General features: G+C 37.6%; 1 protein-coding gene across 3 annotated transcripts in view; it reads left to right on the top strand.

The window, feature by feature from the left end:
* The window catches only part of LOC117290564 (signal peptide peptidase-like 3), a 59210-nt gene that overhangs the window by 26684 nt on the left and 14899 nt on the right, over nt 1-17627 (top strand). For all 3 annotated transcript variants that reach the window (XM_033772009.1, XM_033772010.1, XM_033772011.1), the window contains exons 4-6: nt 719-835; nt 3865-3943; nt 5783-5895. In XM_033772009.1, the coding sequence (XP_033627900.1) occupies nt 719-835; nt 3865-3943; nt 5783-5895 (309 nt within the window). The remainder of the gene's footprint in view (nt 1-718; nt 836-3864; nt 3944-5782; nt 5896-17627) is intronic.

A 17627-nucleotide genomic window follows, 5' to 3' on the forward strand; every position in this document is an offset into this window, starting at 1 on the left:
TGTCCAAACACACAATATTCACACATACAGATAACATCCTCAAGTACATGTACATACATAGATAGAAACTCACAGGTATCAGGAATCTAGATTTTTGAAACTGTGGCCCTCAATCTACAATGTATCTCTACTCGACAGAATCTTTATAATATTCTACATACTGAATGAGCAATTTACATGTAACAACAACATTTGTGACGATATAGAAACTAACAATGAACTATTTAAATCATTTTATTTGTGTTTTACCCATCAATGATTTGGTAAAACACAAATAATGACCACTTTGAGTGATATGTTTTTAAACTACAACTTCCGAGGTGATCCTTGGTGCGTTCTCTTTTTCTGTGGGGAAACCTCGGGAAAATAGACTGTTCTAAGGGAGTCTTGTAGTTTTATTAGCCCAAGTAAAGGCGGTCAATATTTGTTTTATTATTGCCCACAAGTGTGCCTTCATGTATAATGTCAGGGTACCAAAAGGTACTATGGGTAAACATGTAGTTCATTGGTTGTTGTAGGTAAAGTATCTGCGTTATTAGCGGGTCAAGTTCGCTTTCTAGTAAAAAAATAAGACATACAAATTATTGCTGTGTTTTCTCCACTTCTATCTCAATGCGTGATTTTGTTCAAAAGTGTATTTAACTATACATTTTCCCATTATGTAATGTGGATACATTTTAACTGATTTCTTGCTCCTTTTTTTCCATTCTATACACAGTTCATAGTATAGATACAACTCAAGCGATGTTTTTGCCCGTCGGCGCTTCCATCTCTCTTCTTGTTATGTTTTTCTTCTTTGATTCAATGCAAATGGTGTTTGCTGTTTGCACAGCAGGTATGTATAATAATACTAGTAAACTACAAGATACAGTTTGCCCTTTTTCACTCGCTCGCTACGAGGCGTGTGCACTCGATGGGGGTAATAACACCCTTGTTACAGCCCTCGTTTCCCCTGCGTGCCTCGATGGCAAGTTAGGGGCTGTACTGTTGGTAGGATTCGAACCACCAAACTTGCATCAATATCATCAAAACTATTATCAATATTGCTTAAATGTATTTAAAATAGAAGAATTATTGGTAGCTTTTGTATTGAAAACTACTGAAAAATGTACTGTTCTCATAAAGGATGGTCAAAAATGATGTTTGAGCTGAATTAAGTTAAATAAATTGAATTGAATTAAATTGTTCAAATTGAATTGAAATGACAGTGAGGTTTTTCTGACAATTTTATTTCATGCCATTATTCTTATACCATTGTGGAGCTAATTTGTAATGTGCTGTGTTTTTGAAACTGTATTGAGTATTTTGAATGTTCAATAGTTTTTAGTTTTCACTCATTTTGAATTTTGAACCCAGTGCACACCTGGACATCTTTGTCTAAACTTTGATCAAATAAACAAAATTAAATTGAAAATTGAAATGAACTTACTAGCAGTTCAATTAAGTAATTTATACAATAAAATAAAAAATCTACACCTGCTAATGCTGTTGGTATGATTATGAAGATGGAGTTTCAGCAAGAAATTGATCTATAAAGTTGCAATTTTTAATAAAAATATGCCAATCAATGATTTCCACTCTAAACAGAATCAACTTTGCCAATACAAACCTCAAGAGCCAGGGCAAGGACCTCCTGCACTGACTCAGCCAAGTTTGTTTGTTCTAACACAAACTCAAGCATTGCTTGAAGCTACAATATGATTACATCAGTGTTTACTTTGACATGATCCAGAGCTGGGTTTAAATTATGAAAATATTGAAAAGTCTACTCTAATGAGTCAATGACCTTTGCAGTCGGTGGTTGTCCAGGTGATGAGAGTGGTTGAATGGAGGGGGAGTGGTGGGGGGGCAGACAGGCCTTTGAGTTTCATTCTTGAAAGGGCACAGCAATTTCCCTCTGGTAGAGGGCACTTATTTGTAATGGAACTTTGCAAAGGGTACCACAGAAAAAGCAGAGGGCACTATGGCAATTCATGGGTTATTTGTAATGGAACTTTGCAAAGAGTACCACAGAAAAGGCAGAGGGCACTATGGCAATTCATGGGTTATTTGTAATGGAACTTTGCAAAGGGTACCACAGAAAAAGCAGAGGGCACTATGGCAATTCATGGGTTATTTGTAATGGAACTTTGCAAAGGGTACCACAGAAAAAGCAGAGGGCACTATGGCAATTCATGGGTTATTTGTTATGGAACTTTTCAAAGGGTACCACAGAAAAAGCAGAGGGCACTATGGCAATTCATGGGTTATTTGTAATGGAACTTTGCAAAGGGTACCACAGAAAAAGCAGAGGGCACTATGGCAATTCATGGGTTATTTGTAATGGAACTTTGCAAAGGGTACCACAGAAAAAGCAGAGGGCACTATGGCAATTCATGGGTTATTTGTAATGGAACTTTGCAAAGGGTACCACAGAAAAAGCAGAGGGCACTATGGCAATTCATGGGTTATTTGTAATGGAACTTTGCAAAGGGTACCACAGAAAAAGCAGAGGGCACTATGGCAATTCATGGGTTATTTGTAATGGAACTTTGCAAAGGGTACCACAGAAAAAGCAGAGGGCACTATGGCAATTCATGGGTTATTTTGAGGCCTGAAAATTAAGACCTTCCCTGAATTGGAGCTTGATTTTTGTGTAGAAAATCTTGCTGTCAATTTCTGATTTATTTAAAAATAATAAGACGTTAACAATTTCCAACTTAATTTATTGCATCCAACTGGTGCATCATCGTTAAGTTTATAACTAAAACACTTTGAGAGGAAAACATTCCTTAAATTGCAACTGAAACACTTGAAGAGGATTGTTCATCAAATGTTATGTTTTGGGAGGAGAGTAACTTAATATCCATCCTCTGCATAGAGTTGAGAAGATACGTATTCCCTATAAATTAAACCAACCTAAGATAATGTTAAAAAGTCAAGCGGTGGTCATATCTAACTGAAAGCAATGGAAATGGTTTGTTTTGTCTAAGATTCTGTGCCCATTTGTTATTTATTTTGGCAATCAAACTATGAAATGTTGTGACATTTGGGGGTCTGAATGCCACTTTTTGATCTTTGCGGTAATTCAGAGGCACATTTAGGGAGTGATAATCTTAAGAATTTTATAATCAATGAGGTTGCGGATTGAAATGATTTACATACAATTACTTTTTTTGGTAGTTATCATTGAGGTACCTTTTCTTTAAACTGCTTAAAGGCAGTGGACACTATTGGTAATTACTCAAAATAATTATTATCATAAAACCTTTCTTGATTACGAGTAATGGGGAGAGGTTGATAGTGTAAAACATTGTGAGAAACAGCTTCCTCTGAAGTAGTTTACGAGAAAGAAGTAATTTTGCATGAATTTGATTTGAGACCTCAAATTTGGACTGTTCATACATGTATGTACCAGAGACGGTTGTCATACCTACAAACACATACAAGTGAATCTTTTCTCCCATTCCCACCTAAGCCAAGGTTCAGATCATTTCTAGTTTATTTAGATAGGTACAGACCAGGAAGTCAATATCTTGATGTATTATTAGATTTGTATTCACTAGTAGCATTTACCAGTAGTAGTCTTGATATCATTGCAATCTAGTTCATTATTATTATTAATCTGAAAGTAAATCAAACATCTACTATGTTAGACAATCAAGTACGCCATTCTTGGAAACAATGAAGCTCAATTTCACTTTCATGATTTATTATAAAATTGTGGTAGAGAGTTTGTTCCAATGCAACATGTACAGTACCAAGTTCAGCCATTCTCAATTTATTATTATCTATCAATGTGCACACGTATAATGTTGTATTTTAAATTGAATGATGATTCGATATAAAACTTGGATTGTTGTTTGTTATTTTTTTCCATTGCAGTATTAGCTACAGTAGCCTTTGCGTTCCTTCTGTTGCCGATGTGCCAGTATTTATTAAGGCCTTGCTCCAATGGAACAAAGTAAGTTTCTACAATTGGTATTTAAAACCTTTATTACCTCTACTGTATAGGCCCCTATCTACAAACTGACTTAAGGTTTCAGAGGCCACTCAAGGAAGAGCAGAAAGCTTCAGCAAACATTATTTCCGAGGCCGCTGCAGGGAGAGCAGAACATATTTCTGATAGTGGATAACCATAGAAGGAAAATGATTTAAGACGACATGATTGGTCATGACGATTGGACATTTTAATGTTCTGGATGGAAAGGTTTGATAAATTGTCTGGATATAAGCCTTGATCTGTCAGTTACTGTCATTTGACTTAATTTATAGCTAAAAGTTGATTTGAAATTAAAGAGGCAGGGAAGGATGATTAATGATAAATTAAAGCTAGTAATAATGGATGCATGCTTACATTATGAAATATTAGTTTTACTTTGAATTAGTTTCACTTTGAACTCAAAGTAGGGCTTAAGATAAAGCATTAAAGCACCAGTGGCCAGTCCCTCATTTAAACATTCTGGGTATCTAGTTACACCATTAATTTGCACTAACACACAGTGTGCAAGTACACTTTCTACAACAGTCTTCACCTGTATACATCTCTAGCTCGTTATCATTATAAACCCATTGACATCACAGAGTCAAATCTCAGATATCGGTGCCTTAGAATTATAGAAAAGACGAGTACATCATAAAGAGGAGGAAAAGCATCGCCATAGTTACAGGTTACCCTAGGGAGCTATGTGGACTGGTCCATATACAAACAGAGATCACCAGTGTGAATGGGTACCAGTTAGAATGGCACACATAATCAAAGAGTTTGGATTGGTTGCAATAAATCTTGGCGTTGATTCAGAGGGTTGCCCGAGGAAGTCCAGCCGTTGTAAGAGCAACTCTTAACATCTTACATGTCATCCCTCAATCTTACTGTCTGCACCTGCTCTGGTGATGTGCAACTAAGGTAGAGGATATCTACACCTTTGGTACTACACTGAGTACACTGAGCTTAATGCATTCATAGTTAGAGTGCATACATAACATGACATGGTTTATGAGTGCAAATAAAGGAACACTCTAAATTTATTCAGAGTTGTTTGTGTCTTTACTTTAGTATAGCTACAAGTACACTGATCACAAATAAATTGAGGTGATACACAATAAGAAAGCGTGTGAATGGAGAGTCATTAGTTTCTGAAAGCTTCTGATTACAGGGCTGAGAGATGTTCAGACTGTTATCTGAAATCAGACTTGTCTTCAATTTGTACGATTAAAATAAATCAAGCTGTTTGATCTGCTTCTCTATCGCTGGGGATACAGTTCGGTAAACCTCCTTGGTATCTATTACTCCAGGGGTTATCAAAAGGTGGGAATGTCATCGTTGTTAACATTCTTTATAAGATCCAGATCCAAGTTTCAGACTTTTTTCTCAACAATGACTCTCACTTCTGTGATTACCAGCCAGAGATGTTATAAAGTTATCATTGTTGCATCTGGTACCCCACACTTTGTTTGCTTAGGAAAGAAATTTGCTTAACAGCTTGATGAAATTGGGCTTTAAATAGAGTGGCTATCTGCTCTACATGTATCTGCTCACTAATAGCTGTGTCCCAGCCCATTTACCAGCCATTGGCTCCCTCTTAAATAGAGTGGCTATCTGCTCTACATGTATCTGCTCACTAATAACTGTGTCCCAGCCCATTTACCAGCCACTGGCTCCCTCTTAAATAGAGTGGCTATCTGCTCTACATGTATCTGCTCACTAATAACTGTGTCCCAGCCCATTTACCAGCCATTGGCTTCCTCTTACACTGACTGCCATTTTTCATTAAGACCATTTTATTTTTGTTTCTATCACCAGGATTTCATTTGGATGTTGCGGTCGATTCACATCTGCCGAAATAATGTCATTTTGTCTTGCTGTGATGTTGGTGTTCTTGTGGGTCATGACAGGTCATTGGCTGCTCATGGATGGTAAGTTTTGAATATTCATTAATGACCCTACTCAAGCTTCTGGGTCAAAGGTTGGCAGGCACAAAGTGTATGTTCTAGTGGAAATGCATCAATTCAAAATTCATGTGTTTAGTGCAGATGACAGTGTTATATATTCAACAAATGGCGAATTCAAAAATGTCTCACAGCCCTTGCATAAATGATGTTGTGATTTTTGAATGACAACATGGAATTCTACCTCCATGGTTACAATTAGTAAATTAGTAATTTTGTATTAGTAACAATGTGATTGTTGGTGTACAAAAGAATACAAGCCTTGATTATTGGTCAAGACAGAAATTTCATTTGCATAACAGTCAACTATTTATAAATGATCTCGGGTGTTTATCCAATATTTCTAGTTAGAAATTCAACAGAATAAATAATAACTACATATGTTGCAAAACTTACGTTTACTAGAAATTACAGACACCATAAATTGTGTTTTGACACTTTGAAGAGAATGATTGCCAGCTGAATAGCCCCCTCTAGTGTAGATCAGGTGATTTCCAGGGATTGCATTTCATAGCCTAGATATTGAGGCGATGGAATTAAATTCTTCACGAAGAAAGGTTAGGCAGTGAATTCATTGCAGTATCATGAATAATCCATAGATATCCCCAAATGGGTTATACGGGATTCAACATCTCAGGTGCATTCTCTGTGAATCGCCAAATCGTGCTTCATACATCTTGCAGGCCTGTATGCTTTGTTTTTTTAAGGGCAAGGGCACCAAGGCATTTTCTCCTTGGTAAAGGGCACCCTATGAGGAAATTGTACATTTCTACCATCACCTTTGGTGCCTCCCCGATAGACCAGGAAGTATCAGGCCTGATATTGACTACCGCAACACAATGCACAGTTTTATTAGTATTTTTTTTTAATTATTTGCTATTTACATAGAACTTCAAAATTACAAATAATTTATACGAAAAGAATTAAACTCATAAAAACATTTAATATATAAATATTAAATATATACATCTGGAATTGAAAAAAACACAGTAAAAAGGGGGATAAACAAGATAAAAATTAAAGGAGGGCAGGCTGTAAAAGAGAAAACAAAGTACTACACGACTAAGGACAACAGAAAGACATCAACAATCCAGGTTTGCCAGGACTGACAAATGTGCCTGCACTGTCACCAAGAGGTGTGTCAGTCTGACTATGGAGTATGGAGTCAGTTCATAGTTTATTCATTTATATTGCGCCCATTCCATAAAATGTACACAAGCGCATTACAAATAATTAGAAAAATAAACAGCAATTCATACAAACAGAGTTAGAGACCACATGATGTATTTCATGTGTTTTTAGAATGGCTACTTGTAGTGAAGTAACAATTGCAAACAGAGTTCAAAAGCCTTTCTAGTAATAGATACGCATACAGTACACTTACATGTATTAATGTATGTCTAGGCGTTTGTTTTGATCAGCCATTTCAACAGTATTTTAGAGAGTAATTGAGTTGGAGCGGTTGGTTTTATAACTCAGTCCAAGGCAGCCTTTTATTATTTAATTTATATTCAAGCAATAAATCATTTTTGCTGTTGGATCACAATCACATACACACTGTACCTTTGAAACAAGTGGAGTACATGTAGTACTCTAAACTCTAAATATGTTTGTCATTTGCTCAGTGATGTCGTGTGTTGGGACCATTGTCATACGATGGTAATACCATGCTAAATAATTTGACCTCATTCAAAATCTATCATCTTAGTCAAATTTGGGATGATAACTTTTCCATTAGCCACTGCTCCACCCCTCAAAAAAAAGAAGATAAAACGACAAAATAAAATAAAGAGACAATGTGGCTACATTAGCAACAATGGACAGACCCTTTAAGACATTTATTGTCTGCATCATTTTCTCTCTAGCTTCTTAGAGGACTTCCTTCAATAACCGCCTCCTCACATCTTGAAAGCTTTGCCTCTGTACTTGGCATCTCTGATGCAGCAGGGGTTGCTTTTAAGCTGAGGCGCGATATCGGACACTTTTTATTTATGATGTGCACGTAATGGGAGATGCTTCAATCCATAGTCGCTCTAACCCCCCCCCAACCACCCTATTGCCATGAGTGATTTTGGTCATCCATAGTCGCTCTAACCCCACCCCCCCCCCCCCCCAACCACCCTATTGCCATGAGTGATTTTGGTCATCCATATTCGCTCTAACCCCCCCACCCCCCCCCCAACCACCCTATTGCCATGAGTGATTTTGGTCATCCATATTCGCTCTAACCCCCCCACCCCCCCCCCAACCACCCTATTGCCATGAGTGATTTTGGTCATCCATAGTCGCTCTAACCCCCCCACCCCCCCAACCACCCTATTGCCATGAGTGATTTTGGTCATCCATATTCGCTCTAACCCCCCCACCCCCCCCCCCCAACCACCCTATTGCCATGAGTGATTTTGGTCATCCATATTCGCTCTAACCCCCCCACCCCCCCCCCCAACCACCCTATTGCCATGAGTGATTTTGGTCATCGATATTCGCTCTAACCCCCCCACCCCCCCCCCAACCACCCTATTGCCATGAGTGATTTTGGTCATCCATAGTCGCTCTAACCCCCCACCCCCCCCCCCCCCAACCACCCTATTGCCATGAGTGATTTTGGTCATCCATATTCGCTCTAACCCCCCCACCCCCCCCCCCAACCACCCTATTGCCATGAGTGATTTTGGTCATCCATAGTCGCTCTAACCCCCCCCACCCCCCCCAACCACCCTATTGCCATGAGTGATTTTGGTCATCCATATTCGCTCTAACCCCCCCCCACCCCCCCCCAACCACCCTATTGCCATGAGTGATTTTGGTCATCCATAGTTGCTCTAACCCCCCCCCCCCCCCCCCCCCCCAACCACCCTATTGCCATGAGTGATTTTGGTCATCCATATTCGCTCTAACCCCCCCACCCCCCCCAACCACCCTATTGCCATGAGTGATTTTGGTCATCCATATTCGCTCTAACCCCCCCACCCCCCCCCCAACCACCCTATTGCCATGAGTGATTTTGGTCATCCATATTCGCTCTAACCCCCCCCCCCCCCCCCCAACCACCCTATTGCCATGAGTGATTTTGGTCATCCATATTCGCTCTAACCCCCCCCCCCCCCCCCCCCAACCACCCTATTGCCATGAGTGATTTTGGTCATCCATAGTCGCTCTAACCCCCCCACCCCCCCCACCCCCCCCAACCACCCTATTGCCATGAGTGATTTTGGTCATCCATAGTCGCTCTAACCCCCCCACCCCCCCCTAACCACCCTATTGCCATGAGTGATTTTGGTCATCCATATTTGATTTCAGGGGAATGAAGATGTTAATGAAGACCTTTTTTTATTGACTGGTTAGATTTAGCTGTCAGAGACATTCTTATGTCTCGCTGTCACATCCAATGAGATATGTCATTAGAAAACATTTTATTGACTGGTTAGATTTAGCTGTCAGAGACATTCTTATGTCTCGCTGTCACATCCAATGAGATATGTCATTAGAAAACATTTTAAAACCACTTAGGGTGTCCCAACCTATTTGTTAAATATTTATGTAGACAAATAGTTCCATCTTCTTGTCGTTATTAATGAAACGGACATTCATTATAAAAACAAACTTCCCATATGAACCAAGGATCAAATTACAGTAAAATAAACACAGAATACACAAATTTAAAAGAAGAAGAAATTACACAGTTATAAAATTACGACGTGTGATGTACATTAAGATTGCAAATTTAACTCGTTGCATTGACATTGACTAATGACAACTTTTAACAAGTATTTTTTTGCAGTAAAACCATGTGCAGGATGAGATTATTCCGACTTATGTCAAAACATGTTAAAATTTCAGGTAGGCCTACACATGTATAATTTTCCTCCCTAGATATTTATTTTTTTGAAAATCTGAATTCTGCCCTAATACCTCGGACAGCATGGTTTGGCCTGGCACAATTCCTTGGAAAGTTAAGCTTGTTAGCTAAAAACAACACAACATGGTCAGATGTCCGAGTTGTCCTTCGGTCTGAGTGAACTAACATTACAAAAGGATCTTCAGTATCATGTTATCATCACGTAATGTTTCCTACCTGCATCGAGCCATTATTAATACTGATGTTTACAATGCTGACAAGAAACCAGACTATTTCCCTGCCAAGTTGCAGCCTTGACTTGAGTGGAATAAAAACATGATGGCTGACTGCTACTGGTAAAGTAAAAACATGATGGCTGACTGCTACTGGTAAAGTAAAAACATGATGGCTGGCTGCTACTGGTAAAGTAAAAACATGATGGCTGACTGCTACTGGTAAAGTAAAAACATGATGGCTGACTGCTACTGGTAAAGTAAAACATGATGGCTGACTACTACTGGTAAAGTAAAAACATGATGGCTGACTGCTACTGGTAAAGTAAAAACATGATGGCTGACTGCTACTGGTAAAGTAAAAACATGATGGCTGACTGCTACTGGTAAAGTAAAAACATGATGGCTGACTGCTACTGGTAAAGTCTATTCTAGATTTGATCATGGTGTGATTTGGATAAATGAAGGCCAATGTAAAGCAATACACAGAGATTGTTAAAGTGTTGTACTCAGCAGGTACATGTACATATTGTATGTACAGCTTGACCACATCAAGTTGAAGGAAGGAAATAACTGGCCACATACTGTACAAATAGTTAGTGTTATATTTATGGATAGCATTGATGTCAGGCCATGGTCAGGCCTACATGTAGCTCTATGATGTCAGTGACTGCTCTATATTTCAACACCCCTGTACTGATCTCTTAGTTCGGACACTCCTAGGATCCAATACCCTTAAATGTTCAGAAGTCCCCCTCATGATTGACGTACTTTGGTAAGGGTTAGGATTGGGAAAATACACTAGTGCTATCGGAACAGAGGGGTGTCAAGACAAAAGTCTTGTGGCCATGATAACAATGTACCATGGCTGCTGTTCATGAGTGTGGTACATCAGCTATTGTGCACTTTGATCATACGGGGGCATATTGTCAACATCTTTCACAGTGACTTTAACAACTTTCTAAATCTCTTTATTTCGTCAAAATAGCACAACCATCTTATGACCTCAGTCTGTTTATAATTTCCTGTACTACAAACTGCACAATAAAGGTCGGGTGAGTGACCATAAGGCAGTCCTTGTTCTTTTTTTAGAAAAAAAAACAATGCTGAATAGCGCTAATACAGAGAAACATTTAAAATACAATGACAAGTACTAAGGGTGTAAACTAGCTGCTTTGGCTATGACTGTGGCTTCCAGGGGAAACATTGGAATAAGCCTCTGAAGCAGTCAATTTCAATTATGTTGATTGTTAATGTCGACATACTGTACAGAAAAAGGATAAAAGAAAAGAAAATACTTTGCAGATTTTATAAAAAGAAGTTCAATTTTTATCAAAGTTCAGAAGAGATGACATCGGAGAAGCATAGACATTAATGTTTTGAGCTCCAGACCAATGATTGTACAGACATGAGGCATGGGATTTAGTTGGAGATCAGGCCTGGAGTTTTATCTTTGAGAGGGCAAGGCTGTTTTCATTTTGCAAAGGGCGCTTTCATTACAAAATTTTAAAGGCCTGTTTGAATTTTTGAAGGGGCACCAAGGCTGATACACCAGGGCAAGGAAGGCCACAGCCTCAGTGTAATCCCAGGCCTGGGAGATGAGGACACTTGCATTAAAACATCTGAAGGGGCACCAAGGCTGATACACCAGGGCAAGGAAGGCCACAGCCTCAGTGTAATCCCAGGCCTGGGAGATGAGGACACTTGCATTAAAACATCTGAAGGGGCACCAAGGCTAAGACCAGGGCAAGGAAGGCCACAGCCTGCGTGTAATCGTAGGCCTGGGAGATATGGACACTTGCATTAAAACATCTTAATGTCTCTAAGGGCTATATCAATGGGCCATCAAGAGATGCAAAGGCCTTTAAGCTGACCTCAACTCTAAATTAGTTACAGTGTAGAATTCTGGTCACGTTGCACCATAAATACTTCAAAGGATACATTGTGCGTAAGTAATGTTAGTGCAGTCTTGTCTATCAATCTTCAATATAGTAGACTTCACTATATTCTACACAAAGCTTCATACCAGTGATGTCACTCATAAGGCCACTGTCTACCATTTTGGGAAGCAAATAGCATCTAACTAAACAACGCACCACACTCAATCATAGGGAATCTGATGCACATTTCCTAAAGAATGTGCACTACACTCAATCATAGGGATTTCTAGTATTATTGTTACTGTGGCACTTAAGCTCCTCGAAGATTACGGGAGACAGCTTTTTACAACAGTTTTTTCTTCCTAACAAAACATCATGATGACATTGAGCTCAATTATTGAACTATTGGATATTATATTCGGCAGTAAGCGTTTTCGGTAACAAAGATATTTTACTACGACTTAAATGAATCACAAATCACATAAAAATCATCATCTAATAGCATTAAGTTTGACCATAACACAATGTAGCATTGCTTTCTATTTATTTGATAACAAAGGATCTGTCGCCCAAGATCTGAGATATCAACAAATATGGGATATAACTCATACAAAATTATAGTGTGTGGTGAAAATGGTTATGAAATTGTGGTTTGTGATGCATAATTAGATTATTAGATTATTAGATTATAATTCTTTATTGTCCGCATAACATATACAGATAATTGTTTTCCATTGGCAATTGGAGACATTAAAAAATTATTATTATTATTATTATAATAAACATGTTCATAAAACCGAACAATAAAATGTAAAGCACAATACAAAACCACGAAAAAATTGTATATTGCTAAAATTACAGCGAATGATTGGAATAGATTACTGACAATACTTACAAGTATTAATTAATTCCTTTGTTTTTATGCTACACAATTAATTCCTTTGTTTTTATGCTATATAGTTAATTCCTTTGTTGCAAAGCTACACAATTAAATCCTTTGTTTCGTTGCTATCAATTCTTCACACATGACTTAATGCAGATGTTGCTTTTAAACCTGTTCTACTGTCATTCTCAATATTGACTCAAACCAAATTAAATCAAACCTATTGTTACAATTGTCGCTTGTTCTCATTAAAAACATTGATCTTGCTTTGTCAGGGATACTGGTATATATTACATTGAGGCTGAACTTTTCGCATGTAAATTATCTCTTTGTGTTCGCTTCAGGATTCATGCAGCTGTTGTTAAAAATTGCTGTTCTTTACATAAAACTTTAAATTAGACAATACTTGTGTACAATAATGATGTTCCGTTCTCTTTGGGCAAAATCAACATCAATAACAATAACAATAATGCAAACAAATTAACAAAGCTGCATCTATATAGCATTATTGTACACAGATCCCTTAATGCACTTTACAATTAAAACCAAACTAGCTATTACAATCAAAACAAATGTGTAAGCCATATACATGTACACTGACTGCATGTAGAAAAAGCCCAGCAGCTGGTGTCACAAACATGGTAACAAAGGAATACATGACACAAAACATTATACAAACAGGAAAAGTACAAATCAAAAATTACAATGCAAGCAGACCCTAAATATTGGCCTAGTTAAGATAGAAAGCTAAGCTCATTACCCCAGTTAGACAACAAAAAATGTTTTGTTTCTGGTTCCCCGACAGACCCTAACTTTACGCCGCAACCCTAAAACTTTGTATTCATCCTGACACAAATAATAGCAGAAATTTAAATTTGAAAACACAATTCTTTTGTGAGTTTATGTGAATCATGTAAACATGTGGTTGCAGGACTGAAACCATAATAAGACAAACTTCATATACAATCCCCCACCAGGTTCCCCATGCCTGCACAGCCTATTTACCCATAAGCATCTCTAAAAATCTGACCAACCTCTAACATCTGTTTGTTTCCCGCTCTTTGTTTTCAATTATATTGGTTATAAAAATGCACTGTTATTTATAAACAAGCTTGCTTTTTGGATGTGTATGGAAATAAATGTGTTAACCAACATCACCAAAGGGTGAATAATTGCTTGATTTTTTGGGGGACAGTCACTTAAAATTTAGTCCGAGTATAAGTTGGAAGCTAACTGAGCCAGACCTGTTATAATGGTTGGCAATACTAGCTTCACAGTAAAGTGCAACACAACTCATGCCCTGAGCCATTCCAACACTCAGTCCTAGAAAGTGACTTTATTTGACAGTCCCAAATCACAAAATGGGGTTATCACAATGGCTTCCTGCTACACTAGCATGACTGCCTAGAGGGTTTGACGGATGTAAATAATAACACAAGAAGGTGTACTGATAGAAAGATACAAAGCATCAGTAACTTATTGCTTATGGCTAGACTTTGTTTAGGTAGAATCAACTGGCACATCTTGGACAAGATTTAAGAGCGCACACTTCTATTTTCTTCTATTTTAAATCACAGATCTACATGTACATGTATATGAAATTAAAAATACAGAAAAATAATCCAAATTTTACGACGCTTGAAATTCTGTTTATGCCGATTGTTCATTCAGGTACCCCTTTAAAAAATAAAATTATTCGGAGCATTTTGTAAACTTTTTGTAACATTTTAGTCTTCATTGAAATCATAAATTTAAATGAAATTGCAGACACATTGGCCGTTGAAATATCTCCTTGTCATTCAAAGTTGTGCTTAAAAATGTAGTATTTAAGGATGCATATCCAATACATTGAGCGTCTTTGACCACACCACTATCCGATGGTTTAAGAGGCATTTTGAAGCGATTCTTGGTTCTATCAGCCTCAAGAACTATAATTTCCCTAGTGGACTGAAATGGATATTTGTTGACGTCTTGACTGGGGCAACGTGAAGGACTTCAATACACTATTCATTTTAGAGCATCGTGTAGATATAGGAATTCCTTAGAGAGACAGGCTGAAAATGCCAGCTTGCCAGTCCAATAGGCCAGCTTGCCAGTCCAATAGGCTAGCTTGCCAGTCCAATAGGCTAGCTTGCCAGTCCAATAGGCCTAGTCCATGGGTTGCAATATTGAACTGATTCAGTGAACAATTGTAAGGTGACTTAAGTTTGAGCCTAATAATCTGAATGTATTTGAGGCTTGTAAAAGACAGTGTAAAGTATAAACTTTTGAATGGCATTTTAACCAGTTTGCTCTTGGATTAAAAATCCTTTTCCTGTTACTTTTGCTGGGTTATTTTTTAGTAAAAAAATAAAATAAAATTTATTTATTAACAACTACAGTAAAAATAACCTTTCCATAAAACCTTTGGCTTATGTTTAAGAAGGTACCTGTACATCTTAGCACCTCCACCCCACCCTCATATCTGCACACCTCTTGTGTCACAGCAGAAAGAGCATGATCCATTGCTCATCTTTGACCCACATCATGACCACCGTGACTAGTACACCCTAACATGAATAATGCATTTTTTAAGGACAAGATATAACATCTACAGATTCTTTGTGACTAGCCTATACTATCTTTTGAGCATGACTCCATAGGGTTGTCATTGCAATGTTCATTTACTTCTTTTAACTATAAATTAGTCATAGCACAAACACCAGATTTATGGGCAATTATTCTTTAAAGGCACTCTCCCAGACTCTCAAAGGGAAATTACATGTGTGTTTTTTGGGACAATTTTAGGATCGATTAATTTTGCCTCTGTCACCACGATGATTGATCATTGCATCGGCGATGTCAAACCTACTTTTTTAGTTCAGAGATATTTAAATAATGATGAGATTTTATAAATGCAGGCCATTCTTAGTATCAGAAGCGCTCTATCTTAACTGTAGCTCTCTATTGTTCTACAACGTATACATTATCCTCTGCACTTGGTCAAGCACTGGATACACATACAGTATGATACAATCTTTAATTGCATTAACTGTGTGTGTATTCTGATATAGACTTTATGCAAGTTCAAGGCCTAACCGTACACTGCCTTTTAATAATATCTTATAAAAGTCTTATATAGCGCACGTATCTACCAAACAAGGTACTCAAGGCGCTGAGTATATACAGTACAAACTTTCAGAAAGATAGGTTATTGCAGTGATGAATTCTGAGACCCAATTATTAAGCACCTTATAAGGGTTTACAAGGTGCTACGGCGCATTAAGCAGCCACAACCAGGAACACCGGGGCGAACCCCTTCTCTTTTCGATAAGTGCACTGGGTTCTTTTACATGCGTTACACAACACATGGGACCAACGGCTTTAGTCCCATCCAGACGTAATTATTAATTCAATCAAAGTTAATGAAGAGGAACAGTTTTTATGATGGCTGCGCTTTGTCAAGCTGTTATAGAACATGCACTCCGCTGCATATGAAGCCACATGTATAAACCATCTTTATATAATTAAAAGATGCTAATTGGTGAAGTATTTGACTGGTTTAAGTATCTTCAATACTTGTCTTATTTATTTTTAGTTTTGTTGTGCCATCTTTTTGCTTTTATTACGAATTCATCGTGTCATGTATTATGTTCATCTGTCCTTTTGTCTGTTTGTCTGTCTGTCTGGTTGTCTTGTTTTCTTGTCTGTCTGGCTGTTTTTTTTACAAGCTCATGCTTACCAAAACCGCCCATTCTCTATTTATTTATTCATGTTACTCTTACTTAAAGAAATGTTTTGCTTTACTCCGTAATACATGTAACTGTTGTTATTCTTTTATGAGAGTATGGAAATAAATGTATTCTTGAATTGAATTGAATTTAAGGATCCTTTGCACCAATCACCCTGTTTGATTTCCTGTTCCAAACAAATATTTCGGGAATATTTTCAGTGATTGATTTTCCTTGTACTATTAGTTGCTACTATTAACTAAAACGTCACCATTTTGCGACTCAATGTGAGGTTTCAGTGTGCAATAAACTAGTTCAGCCTAATTATTTTGGTATGCAAAATTGCTGAACGAGATCGTTCATCCGTCATTAGTCAATTTGCCCTTGGCAAAGCACTTTTTATTTATGAATAAACGAACAAATTTAAACCATACCAGTACATAATACACTTTACTTTTACTTCAAAAAAAGTAACCACGCATGTAATGTTACAGACAATCAATGTTTCATGAAGAAGACTGAATATAAATAAAAGCCAGATGGTTATCATCACATTAAAACACTCCAGTTTGACTCTAGACCTTGCCCATTAGGTTATCAGGGCTATCCACATGGTGTGATTGAGTTTGTTTTTAAAGGCAATTGCCTTTGGTTTATTGAACTGTTCGATTGTTTAAATCTTATCGTGGACAATAAAAGGGATCTGTGGAAATTTCATTTCTGAGATACCACCGTAACTCTAGAGCGAGAATGTCCACGATGGAAGATTAAGCCCTTTAGAAAGATACAATCTGAGAAGTGCTACTACGGTAATGTTTCTTATACATGCAATATCTTTTTCCATACCTCTAGTACTTCAAGTGAAATGTTTCTCAAAATGCTTTATGGTTATATCCAAAGTACAGTTTTTATTGCCATTTCCAAGCGTATACAGACCCTATAAAACAAGTAATACAATTGGAGAATGTTTAAATGGACTTGTATTGTTTTCAGCAAGATCAGTACTTGGGTCATTTCATAACAAAGATGTAAACCAGAATTAGAAAAATAACCGTTTACATTGTGAAGGAAGCCATAATTGATGTTTAAGGATCAGTTATGATAGTAGATTGTTCCATTTAACAGGGAGGGGGGAAGAATCTGACGCTATCTGTC

The sequence above is a fragment of the Asterias rubens genome, chromosome 5 (assembly GCF_902459465.1).
Source record: "Asterias rubens chromosome 5, eAstRub1.3, whole genome shotgun sequence".
Classification (NCBI taxonomy): domain Eukaryota; kingdom Metazoa; phylum Echinodermata; class Asteroidea; order Forcipulatida; family Asteriidae; genus Asterias; species Asterias rubens.